The sequence below is a fragment of the Vulpes lagopus genome, chromosome 6, assembly GCF_018345385.1.
Source record: "Vulpes lagopus strain Blue_001 chromosome 6, ASM1834538v1, whole genome shotgun sequence".
In the NCBI taxonomy this organism is placed as follows: Eukaryota; Metazoa; Chordata; class Mammalia; order Carnivora; family Canidae; genus Vulpes; species Vulpes lagopus.
Window position 1 is genome coordinate 87,061,756 of NC_054829.1, and position 12,747 is coordinate 87,074,502.

The 12,747-nt window shown below is 46.2% G+C and overlaps 1 protein-coding gene across 1 annotated transcript in view; it reads left to right on the forward strand.

Annotated features, from left to right (window-relative positions):
• The first annotated feature begins 6,587 nt into the window (after positions 1 to 6,587).
• Positions 6,588 to 12,747, forward strand: part of PKD2 (polycystin 2, transient receptor potential cation channel) — a 55,183-nt gene continuing 49,023 nt past the window's right edge. The window contains exon 1 of the mRNA XM_041758556.1: positions 6,588 to 7,320. Within this exon, the coding sequence (XP_041614490.1) occupies positions 6,711 to 7,320 (610 nt within the window). The 5' untranslated portion in view covers positions 6,588 to 6,710. The remainder of the gene's footprint in view (positions 7,321 to 12,747) is intronic.

Below are 12,747 nucleotides of genomic sequence, written 5' to 3' on the forward strand. Positions count from 1 at the left end.
GTAAAGTCTAGTGGATCTAGGGATGCTGTAAGTTTAATGCTGTAAGCACCAAAAGACATTTGGCAAAAAAATTCTGATATTCTTTTAGAAAAATATAGGCTAGTGAAAATACAGTTGGATTCAAAGTTTTTGAACAACTATGTCCAAATGGAATTAGTGAATAAATTTGAGTTAGTAAAGAGAAAAACCTCACACAATATTCCAAAGCACTCTGTTCTTGGCCCTGCATTGGTCAAAATTCTTTTGAACTTGGATAAAGATATAGACGATAAACATCATATCTGTGATTGACAAAATGAGGAGATGTCAAATGATAAAAATGTATTTTACAATGTTCTTGAATAGGTTGGCCACTCAAACATTCCACTAGATCAGTTTTAGTATTCTTCTAGTCCTCACATTATACTTATTTTTATGTATCTATATATTGTTGGCTCTATTTTCCCCCTGAGCATCAACGTTTTGGCCGCCAGCTTGTCTAGACTTAACATTCTTTTACTCTAAATCTAGCAGGAAGAAAAGCTTTTCTTTTCCACAACTTGAAAAAAAGTTCTGTCCTAATTTCCTTTGAACAGAACCAGATCCCACGCCTGTTCTTAAATGCCATTCACAGGAGCCAAGTGTTCATGATGCTCTGGTTGGCCACGCCTGGGTTCCACGCTCATCACTTGGGAACTAGTGGTGGTGTCAGCCACATCTGAGGCACACATGGACTCAGAACATGGGAGTATTGTTCCCCAAGAAAATCTGACTATTGCTTTGGTAAGAAAGTGGGATGGCCACTGAACTGCTAAACAACAAACCAAGGAAGCCAGAGTCTCTGCTCTGTAGGAACTTACGTTCTACTCAGGAAGACAACTAGGTTAACAGATATTTTCAATATGAAATGATCCATGTTGGGACACCTGGGTGGCTCAGTTGGTTAGGCATCCAACTCTTGCTTTTGGCTCATGTTATGCTCTCATGGGTCATGAAATGGAGCCCCTCATCAGGCTCCATGCTCAGTGGGGACTCTGCTTGAAGATTCTCTCCCTCTGCCCCTCTCCCCATTCACTTGAAAACCCTCTTTCTCAGGCAGCTCTGGTGGTGCAGCGGTTTAGCACTGCCTGCAGCCCAGGGTGTGATCTTGGAGACCCTGGATCAAGTCCCATGTCAGGCTCTCTATATGATGCCTGCTTCTCCCTCTGCCTCTCTCTCTCTCTCTCTGTCTCTATGAATAAATAAATAAAATCTTAAAAAAAAAAAGAAAGAAAACCCTCTTTCTTAAATAAATAAATAAATCTTTTTTAAAAATAAGTAATTTTATGATAAAATTTTACAGGGTAAAGGGCAAGTAAATTCAAGCTAGGGGCCAGGATTGTGACTAAGTAAGTTTCCAGAAGGAGATGATGCCTGAGTCTAGAAAGATTTTAAGTCTTAGGGAAGTGTAGGAGAGATCTTGGGGATGAGATAATAATGTTTCCAGGTATCTTTGATTTACAAGATTTCATCTCCTTGCAGGTAGGAATTACATCTTATCCTTGCCCTCCCTGGAATCCAACATGGTGCCTGGTGTCTAGTGGACACTATATAAGTATCTGATGACTTTGTTGATATCTCCTCATTATGTGTTTAGAAAAAATTCTGTGGGAATTTGCAAGGTAGATATTTTGCCGCATTATTAACAGAAGGAAACTGAGATACAGAGGACAGGTCATCAAAATCAGAGTGCCAGACGACACCAGTGTCAAGATAACTCCCGCAGAGGCAGGGACACATCCAAACAAGTTCTAGACATAAAGATGAATATCACAAATTCTAGCCTTGCATTGTTAGTGCAGTAAATTGAGAAATAAAAACAAGTAGAAACTTTAGTATGGTTAGCAGTTCTTATAAAGCCCAAAACACCAAATTTTTTTTTAATGATTTCAGATGTCAAGTGGTAAAAATTTATTTTACAATGTTCTTGAATAAATAAGGACTGGGAAAAAATTGAGAGGGAAACATGTTTGTTTGGGTGGGTTGCTAAGCAACACCACACATGCCAGAGAGTCCTTTTGGCTTTCCTTTGGAAGGTGGAATCTGCAGGACCAATAGGGCCTTCTGCTTGTGTCTGCTTCATCTGTTCACATGGGAAAATAAAAACAAAACAGGGAACAAACAGGCAAGTCTAGTAATACAGAAGCCAGAGGTGTGGAGAATACTAAGTATGAAATGAGACTGGACTGTTTTTAAAGTTGCCTTTTAAACGACTTGTCTGAGTATCCACCATGGCACTAAGACAAAGAGACTGGGTTTGTGTAGCATATTTCAGAAGAACTCACAACACAGATGAAATACAATCAAATAGCATCCAGCTATGTTATCTATCCCACACAGTATTTCAGGCCCTGTAGATTATTGAATCTTGGATATGGTATTAGGACTGTTGGTGAATGAAAATATGAGTTTGTGCATCTCATTTTTTTTAACAAGGGAAAACAGCTTATGGAAAGTAGAATTTTAAGATGAATATTAAAGGAAGGAATTCTGTAGAAGGGGAAGAGAAATACAGCTTCAAGCCCTACTTGTGGAAAAACAGGGCCCTCTGAAGGGGAAAAAAATGCCACGGTAAAAGCACAAAAACGAACATTAGGAAGCCAGAAAGAATGACAAGGTATTTGAGCAGGAAACATATTGCATGGCTGGTGACGGGTTTATGAAAACTAAGATTGAAATTCTTGGAATGTAAGATGTAGGAGGCATCGCATTAAATATGATCCATGTTATGTTACACAAATATTTCTCTGTATTTTTTTTTTAATCACACTACTTGTGAGGATTTGTAATTAAAATTTTGGGTAAGCACACATTTAATTCTGAATTATGTATGAGTAGGCACATTTTTGGTCAGTCCAATTCATTTGGAGACAATGGTATAGTCTTAAAAAGAATGATTCAGATTTTGTTTTAAATAATTGACACTATAAAAGAAGGTACATCATTAATTATAGAATAAAGACTATGCTCTTTAACATGCATCTCAGGCCTTCCATGATCTAGCCCTATCTTCCCCTCCCATGCCAGCCTGAATAGTCTCTCTCTTCTCTCCTCAAACCCTTCTTGTGTTGAAAGACTTTATACTGACTTGATACCATAGGGGCCAAGGGCAAGCCACCCCAAAAAGTGCACTTAAGCATATTGATTATTTTAAAGAAAAGTTACTTAAACAGCTGGTGTAAGGATATTCAGAACCACCTCCATCCCCCTCCAGCAGGAAATCAATTTCCCATATGAGAGGTACCCTTCCTCTACTAAGGAGCAAAAAAATATCCTTATCATCAGAGATAGGAACTTGAAAGCTGAGAAAGCTGCAGAGAAAAAAAAAAAAAAACAAAACCCTGAGATCATAACCTGAGCCGAAATCAAGAGTCAGATGCTTAACCGACTGGGCCACCCAGGCGCCAGACACTCCTCTGTCTTAATTATGACAAATATCTTCATCTATTACAATAACTTATGCGGCAGTTTTTGTCACAACTGGATTATGAGCTTCTTAAGGCCAGACGCTCCCTGTCTAGCACAGAGGATTCTACAATACTTCTGGAGTACCTGCTCTGTGCCGGGCACAACACTATGAAAGATTGCAATCAGTGCAACAGGCCAAAAGCCCAGCCCTTAAAGAGCTTGCATTCCCTGTGGAATTGTTAGGGAGACTGCATGAACCTAGTCAGTTGTAATCATTTTCAGTCATGCTGTTAGATCTTTGGCTAAGACTGGGGTTTCTTAATTCTTCCTGTAGAGCTGTTTTTAACCTTCACATGCCACCTTTTCTCTTCAGAGGGGCTAGGGGCCTTGGACTAGCTGATGCCCACGTGAAACTATTATTAAGTCACTGTTCAAAATACTATTTTCAGTTTTGTGATATTTGTTTCCCCGGGATGTTTTGATTTTCCACAGTTCAACGTTTAGAACACAGTTGATTATTCCTCATTTTGCCCATTTCTTCTTTGTTTTATCATTTTCTGCAAGTCCTACTTTTTTTTTTTTTTTTTTTTTTTTTTAGCAAGTCTATAGTCCAGAGATGTATGGAAGAGAATACGGAATGGAAAAACAAAAATATCAAGGAATAATAGAATTAATTCAATTACTATTTATTAGGTTCAAGTTCTGTGCTCTTACTATTCAGAGTAAGTAACATTATTATTTTAACAGAATATACAAGATAAAACACTATTGGGACATAACTTCAGGGAGTTATCTCATTGGCAAGTCTTAAATAACAATAGATGGGAGACTATAATTTAGTATTATAGGGAAGGAAAACTGTTCCTGTACCCTCCAAGGTCTTCCACCTGAATTTAGAATTAAATTTACATAAGACAGATTAATAAGGGGAGAAAAAAAAAAAAAAAACGCCAAAGTTTTATCATGTGCACATGGAGGCCTAATAGTGAAATTGAGACCTAAACAAATGACCAAGGAAGGCAGTTTCTATTTTTCAGGCAAAGAGACAATACATTTGTGAGGAACTGACAGGATAAAGAAAACAGATGTTTGGGAGTTTAATTAAGAATTCTAAGTAGAATTTGGGCTCAGGTAGTAGATTAGGAAAAACACTCCCTGTCTTTAAGAAGCTCAAAGTCAAGTAAAGGACACAGATAACTAAATAGATAAACTGTAGAACTGATAATAGGTAGCCATGATTGCCTAAATAAAATCAGCATGTTATGAGTACATAGGGAACCAACAAAGGATGCTGCCCGGGTGGATGCACAAGATGGGAAACAATGCTAGAAAAGTAGACTGGGAGCTGTTATGAGCTGAATTGTGTCCCCCTCAAAAATTCCTATGTTGAAGTCCTAATCTCCAACAACTCAGAACATGACTATATTTGGAGACAGAGGGTTTTTTTTAAGGTAACTAAGTTAAAGTGACCTCATTAGAATAGGCCGGAGTCCAAAGACTGGTGTCTTTATGAGAAGAGACTAGCACACAGACATATACAAAGAGACCACCCTGTGGAGACACTAGAGGAAAGGCATCATCTGCAAGCCAAGAAAAGAGACCTCAGGAGAAACCAATCCTGCCGACACCTTTTTTTTCTTTAAGATTTTATTTATTCATGAGAGATGCAAAGAGAGAAGCAGAGACAGAGGCAGAGGGAGAAGCAACTTGCCACTTGATCCCACAACCCTGGGATTATGACCTGAGCCAAAGGCAGATGCTCAACCACTGAGCCACCCCAGTGCCCCCTCCTGCCAACATCTTGATCTCTGACTTTCTTTTTTTTTTTTTTTTTTTTTGATCTCTGACTTTCAACCTCTAGAATTAAGAAAAAATAAAGTTCTGTTGTTGAAGCCACCCAGCCTGTGGCCATTCCTTTATGGCAGCCCTACCAAACAAAAACAAGGGCAGATGAAGAAAATTTACTAAGTCTACCTAAGGAAATTAAATTTTATCTTTTGAGCTGTTGGAAGCCCCCAGAGGTATCTAAGCATCAGTGTGACAGGAACAACTTGGGTCCTGAATACAATTTGGGCATGCTGGACCTTGAAGTGGAGAATGGAGATGGAATTGACAGGTTTGCAGTTATAACGAAGAATCAAAGAAAACACAGACTAAGGGTCCTGGGCTAACTCACTGACAACAGGGATGAGAAACAGAGACCAGAGAGCTGTGTGGGGCAGAAGTAACAAGATTTAGGGGGATGAGGTGTAGGAGAAGAATATAGAGAGATGAGGAGAAGCATAGCTTGGAAGTAAGGAGAACAGCCATGAGCCAGGTTTCAACTGGCTGCAGAGGAGGTGACGCAGGCTTAAAGGAGGAGGGGAGTGGATATTTAATTTGGGATAGCTTAAGTCTGAGACAATCGCAGAGCATCGCACTGCACGGGCTCGGTAGAGTGGGAACGAAGGTCTGGCCCCGGGGCTGACGTGGGACTGTGACTGAGGCCAGAGCCCGGGCGCCAGCGGGGAGGGGATGGGCTCGCGCTCAGCACCGGCGATCCCCGAGCTCCGGGACGGAATCTGTGGGGTCTGCACGATGGGTGGAGAGAGGAGCCGACCAAAGGTCAAAGAGACCATCCCCCCCCCAAAAAAAAAGCAGAAGAGGGGACTAGGGAGCCGCCAAAGGCCAAGGACATCAGCATTAATAGTGGGTTGCTGGTTTTCCAGCGAAGGCTTCTCCGCCCCCGCCGCAGCCCAGCGCAGGCTGCGTGCCGCCCGCACACAGCGTCTCACAAAATGGGTTTGCACTTGGGCAAATCGAGGCCGAAGGGGCTGGCGGCTGACGGAGCCCCCAGCACTGGCAGCGGCGCGCAGGCGGCGACCCCCCCGAAGCGCGGGGCCCGCAGGCGAGCGCGCGGGACAGTGAGCCCCTCCGGCCGGCCCCCTCCCCCGCCCCGCCCCGCCCCGCCCCCTGGCCCCGCCCCCGCCCCGCCCCGCCCCCTGGCCCCGCCCCGCCCCGCCCCCGCCCCCGCTCCGCCCCGCCCCCCGCTCCGCTCCAGACCGCGCCGTCCGCGGGGCGGCGCCCTCGCGCCTCCCCCTGCAGCGCGCCGCGGCCGCCGGGCCGGGCGAGGGAGGCGAGGCCGAGCGGCGGGAGGCGGGCGGCGGGAGGCGGGCCGCGGGGCGGCGGGAGGCCGGGGGCGGGCGCAGGAGGCGGCGGGCCCGGCCGGGAGAGAACATGGCTTCTGCGGCGGGCTGCGCCGGCCGGGGCGCGGGGCGGGGGCGCGCCGGGCGCCAGTGACCGCGATGCCGAACTCGAGCCGCGTGCAGCCGCAGCAGCCCGGGGACCCGAGGCGGCCGCCCGCAGCCCGAGCCGCGCGCCCCGGCCGCCTGCTGGCTGGCGGCGCTGCCGGGGGCGCGGGCCTGGCCGCTGCGGGCGGCCTCCGCGAGCCGAGGGGCCTGGAGATGGAGATGGAGATGGAGCGTCTCCGGCAGGCGGCCGCGCGGGACCCCCCGGCCGGAGCCTCGGCGTCGCCCTCCCCGCCGCTCTCGTCGTGCTCGCGCCAGGCGTGGAGCCGCGACAACCCCGGCTTCGAGGCCGAGGAGGAGGAGGAGGAGGAGGTGGAGGGGGAGGAAGGAGGCATGGTGGTGGAGATGGACGTGGAGTGGCGCCCGGGCAGCCGCAGGTCGGCCGCCTCGTCGGCCGGGAGCTCGGGGGGCGGCCGCGCCCGGGGCCTGGGGGGCTTCCACGGCTCGGGCCCCCCGAGCGGCAGGCGGCGCCGGCGAGAGGACCCGGGCCCGCCGAGCCCCAGCCCGGCCGGCGGCGGGGACCCGCGGCACCGCCACCTCCCCCTCGCCCTGGACGGGCGGCCGCCGCGAGTGGCCTGGGCCGAGCGGCTGGTTCGCGGGCTGCGAGGTAAGAGCACAGCGGGGCTGCGGGGCTGCGGGGCTGCGAGGTAAGAGCACAGCGGGGCTGCGGGGTAAGAGCACAGCGGGGCTGCGGGGCTGCGGGGCTGCGGGGTAAGAGCACAGCGGGGCTGCGGGGCTGCGGGGTAAGAGCAATGCGGGGCTGCGGGGTAAGAGCACAGCGGGGCTGCGGGGCTGCGGGGCTGCGGGGTAAGAGCACAGCGGGGCTGCGGGGCTGCGGGGTAAGAGCACAGCGGGGCTGCGGGGTAAGAGCACAGCGGGGCTGCGGGGCTGCGGGGCTGCGGGGTAAGAGCACAGCGGGGCTGCGGGGCTGCGGGGTAAGAGCAATGCGGGGCTGCGGGGCCTGCGGGGGCTGCGGGGCTGCGGGGTAAGAGCAATGCGGGGCTGCGGGGGCTGCGGGGGCTGCGGGGGCTGCGGGGTAAGAGCAATGCGGGGCTGCGGGGCCTGCGGGGGCTGCGGGGCTGCGGGGGCTGCGGGGTAAGAGCAATGCGGGGCTGCGGGGGCTGCGGGGCCTGCGGGGGCTGCGGGGCTGCGGGGGCTGCGGGGTAAGAGCAATGCGGGGCTGCGGGGCCTGCGGGGGCTGCGGGGCTGCGGGGGCTGCGGGGGCTGCGGGGCTGCGGGCTCCGCGGGAGCCCCCGCGCTCGGGCTTTCCGGGCGCCCCCTCGCAGCGCCGCGGCGCCCCCGCCTGCCCCCAAGGGCGCACCCACCTCCGCCGCCTGCGCTCCACTTCCGGCCCCGCGGGGGCGCCTCCACCGCGCCCCGGTTGGTGCGAACCTATGGGGTACCTTTCCCTTGAAAGACGCGTCGGCGTGTTTTTTTACCTGTGTATTTGCGTGTCAAGCCGTATTAGAACCTAGCAAGGGCACCTCCGAAGACACTTTTCCTGTAGGGGGGAAAGGAAAGGAACTTCAGATACAGCTGAAGGAGATTGCAGCTGTAGATGGGGGTCGTCCACGGCCTGGAAGCCCTGAGGCCCCTCATTCCATTCTGGAAAGGGTGAGCGTAGTGTCACCCAAGTTGTGGGACAAGTGTCACCGAGTTGTCCCTGGTACTGTTTTGGTGATGTGTGTGGTTGTTGGAGGGAGAGCAGGCTGTTGAGAACACCACAGCAGAACAAAATAATGTCTATGAAAACAGCTAACTAGCATTGCTAATCTAGGCATTTTCCTAAAACAGTTGCAAAGAAAAAGTTACATTGTTTAAAAAACTTGGTAGTGTGTTTTTTAAATAGCTACATTAGTGTTCTTTGAAATTCTAACAGCCCAGTGAAGTCACCAGATACCAGCTGTGTGTACATGTGTCAGAGTTCAGTGCACCCAACTTTCCAAAGGCAGGAAAGGAATTTTCAAATTTGCCAGTGCCTGTTTAGAGGACACAGATTTTCCAGGAGCAGAGAGGATCGTGTTTTTGCAAAGTTTTGTCTGAGGCATCCTTGGGAAAGAGTTGCATTTGCTTAAGAGCATTAAAATTATTTTAATCTCCGCTCTTAAGAGTTTCCATTCTCCGTTCTTTTGAACGTTTCCGCTCCCCACTCTTCCCTATCAGATTTGCAAATCTTGTACAAAGAACCCAGGTGATAAGTCAGGGAATAATAATAAGTCATGATCCTTTTAACTCAGTTTAAGCATTTGATAACACATTTAGCCTTGTTTGAATAAACTTAATAATAGAATATAATGAAATGAAATATATATCTTTATTATATGAGTGTATATACAAATGTATTTCTTCAAAATTTTTTTCAAAAAACTTACAGTGTATATATATATATATATATATATATATATATATATAAGCTTGTAGTGAACTTTTAGTCAAACTTTTTCAATGGTCTAATTAGTAGGAGAAGAGGCTTGGGAACTTGTTAATTTTAGAAAATTTTAGAATAAATTTTATTTTATTAAATATACTAAAATTTTAAACATATCGCTTATTAAACAAGTGACATTTGTTGAACGATTTAGCAGCTGCTGTGTTCTTTTTTTTTTTAATTAGCTGCTACTATGAAATTAGCACTGTACCAGGTGTTTCCCCGACCCCACAAAAAAAAAAAGAAAGAAAGAAAGAAAAAAAAAACCTGAAATAGCACCTTCATGAACCTTTTCCTATGGACAGAAACCAAGAAAAGTAAAATCAGTAACCATGAATGAGTTGTGACTTTTCCCCCTTATGGGATACCCACGACAAAAATCTTGCATGCATTATATACGTAGTACCCTAGGATCAGAACAGAAAGTAATTTGCAATTTCTAAAGGTAGGAGAGATTACTCAAGCTTGGAATCAGTGGTCAGGAGCTTCCCTGGAGGTCTTCTGCCTTCATGATTTTATGCAACTCACTGAGATTTCCTGGGCCTCAGTTCCTCATTTGTAAAATGGAGGGCTTGAACCTGATCTCCAAAGTCTTTTCTAGCTTCAGTATACTCGGTGTTGTTCTTTAATGACATACATCCAAGTTGGATACAAAGAGTCATTTTTGCTGTTTATAGATCTATCCCCTTAGCAGGAGTAAAATGAAGTAGTGTTTGAGGCCTGGTTATAGGAAACACCGTGTCCAGCCGAGGAATTGAGAATATATTCCTAAGTATTAGGAAGCAGTTGCAAATTTTTAACAGGACCAGAATCATGCAGAAAGGGAGTATCAGAAGGCAGTGTGCTGTGCAGGGAAGAGAGGCAGGAAGACCATGTAGGAGACAGCCAGTGAAGAAGTGGTGAAGGTCTGACCCAAGGAAGTGGAGGATGGCTGAAGGATTTAAAGATTGTCCCTAAACTTAATGATATCCCCTATAATCTTGTTTACTTTTTTCTTAGCAAACCCTTTTTAGTGCAAAAATAAAATTTGACGTTTTACATGAGTTATCAATTTTCTAAATTTCTAGAATTGAGTGTGTTCTATGGATGTATCAACTTGGTAAAATAATTTCCTGATTGTTACTTTAAACATCTATGCTTGGGATTTTGGGGTTTTGTTTTCCTGGAGAAATCCTAAAGTACTGGCTGTATTGGTCAAGGTGGGCTAAGCTGTTGTAACTAATAGATACCTCCTCTCCCATTCACTATGTTGTATCATCACTCTCCATTTCCAGAACTGTTTCATCATTTCAAACTGTGTCATATACCCATTACCACTATTCATTCCCCTGCTCTTGGTAACTTCTGTTCTACTTTCTGTCTCTGTGAATTTTTCTAATATAGGTACATCATATTAGTGGAATCATGCAGTATTTATCCTTTAGTGTCTGGCTTCTTTCACTTAGTGAAATAAGTATTTTCAAGGTTTATCGATGTTGTAGCATATATACAAATTTCATTCCCTTTGATAAGTGGATAATATTCCATTATATGTATACAACACATTTTGTTTGTTTATCTATTTTTCAATTGATGAACAAATGGGTTGCTTCCACCTTTTGACTATTGTGACTTTCCTTTCATTTTTAAATTTTTTTTTTAATTTTTTATTTATTTATGATAGTCACAGAGAGAGAGAGAGAGGCAGAGACACAGGCGGAGGGAGAAGCAGGCTCCATGCACCGGGAGCCTGATGTGGGATTCGATCCCGGGTCTCCAGGATCGCGCCCTGGGCCAAAGGCAGGCGCCAAACCGCTGCGCCACCCAGGGATCCCAGTGGGGATTTTTTTTGAGGGAGAGTTGCTACTGTGGGATATGTGGCAAGGTTATGCCAGTAACAGAATTTGTGCATCAACAAACATTTGCGAGAGTTTTTTTGTGGTGCGTACTGGGGATACAGAGATGAATAATACGAGGTCCGAACTCTCAAGGAGCTCAGTTTAGTAGGGGAAACAGGTGTAAGTAAATAATTGCAGTGCAGGGTCCCAGGGATGGGAAGGGCCCAGAGAGGAAAGGACCAGCTCTACTCAGAGGAGGTTCAGAGGAAGTGAACATTGAGTTAGTATTTTGAAGGATGAGGGGGGAATTGAAGGAGAGAAAATAGCAGAAGACAGACCTAGCAAGCCTGTAGCTTATTGGTACTTTTTCCTCTACAAAGGTAGAGCTCGTGGGGACTTTAAGAAGGGGGCTGATCTGGTCATATGTCAAACTGCAGATGATCCTATCAAGAATGTAGAGAAAGCGGAGGATCGTGCTTGGTGGTGGGAGAATAGGCCAGAAGAGGGCTAGCTTGGAGACAAAGGGTGCAGCGAAGGCATGGGAGCTGGGTTAGAAGGAAGCTGGATGGCAGACAGTCAAGCCATCAGAATTGTGGACCAGCTCCATGTAAGGGAAGGGCCTGTCCTAGGATGAAACCCATGTTTCTGGCTTGATACCATCAACCCAAACAGGGCAAGAAGGTTTCTAGACAAAGAAAATATCTCAGTGTGGGGCATGTGAGTATGAACTGTCTATAGAATACGCAGGTGGAACTGGCTGTAGGCTATGGCATCTGCTTGTCTGTGCCTCAGGAGACGACTGACTGAAGAATTTAAGATCCAGGAGTCAGTAACATAGAAGGTAGCAGCTGAATATTCTATATTAAATGGGCCAATAATAGTAAAAAGTCACTTCCCTTTATAAAGATGGCCCTGCAAATTCAAATAAGTATTTGGAAGGATTGTGTTTGTCTTCCTAGACAAGACCCACATGTGTCAGAGCACCAAAAAAAAAAACAAAAACAAAAACAAAAAAAACACCCAGAATTCTTTCATTATATAAATGCAGTGAGAATGTGGTCGGGCTATTCACAGGGAAATCAAAGTTCATATGGATTTGGGTGTTTACACTGTTCTGAAATTGAGACTAGCTAGATGTCAGAAGTAGGACATTTTTCAGAGTTGTACCTGTTTCTGGAGCTATAGACAGACCTCCTCCAAGTACTCTATGTGCTTTTAATTCCCAGAGCAATCCCACAAAGAGGTACTCTTATCCCATTTTCAGCTGAGGAAATGGAGGCTCATGACGATAGACAAGGTCTCACAGTTCATATGTGACCAAGCCCTCAACACAATTGATTCCAGAATTCCACGTTGTACCTTGTCATGATCAATGAGTCATGGGGGTTTAGTGTATTTCAGATGGGACAGTGTTAGTGGGAGGGCACATGAGCCACACTGAATCTTTTAACCATGGAACTGAATTATTCAAGATGAAATGATTACAGTAGCTGGAATTAGTTTCAAATTGGGAAGGAGTGGGTGAGGGTTTAGATAATCAAGTTTGGTATTGAGTTGATAATTGTTGAAGCTGAGTGAGAGGTACTTAGGGCTTCATTATATCATTCTGTCATTTTTTTTATATATATATTACAAAATGAAAATAGTTGTGGAAGTATTTGAATAAAATAGTTGCAGAAATGGCATTTTTTCACGATTACTTATATTTGAGACATCTTTTGTGTTTTGGATTATCCATCTCAGAGTTTCTCTACATTCATATTCATAAGTACCACTGCCCAGGGAATAT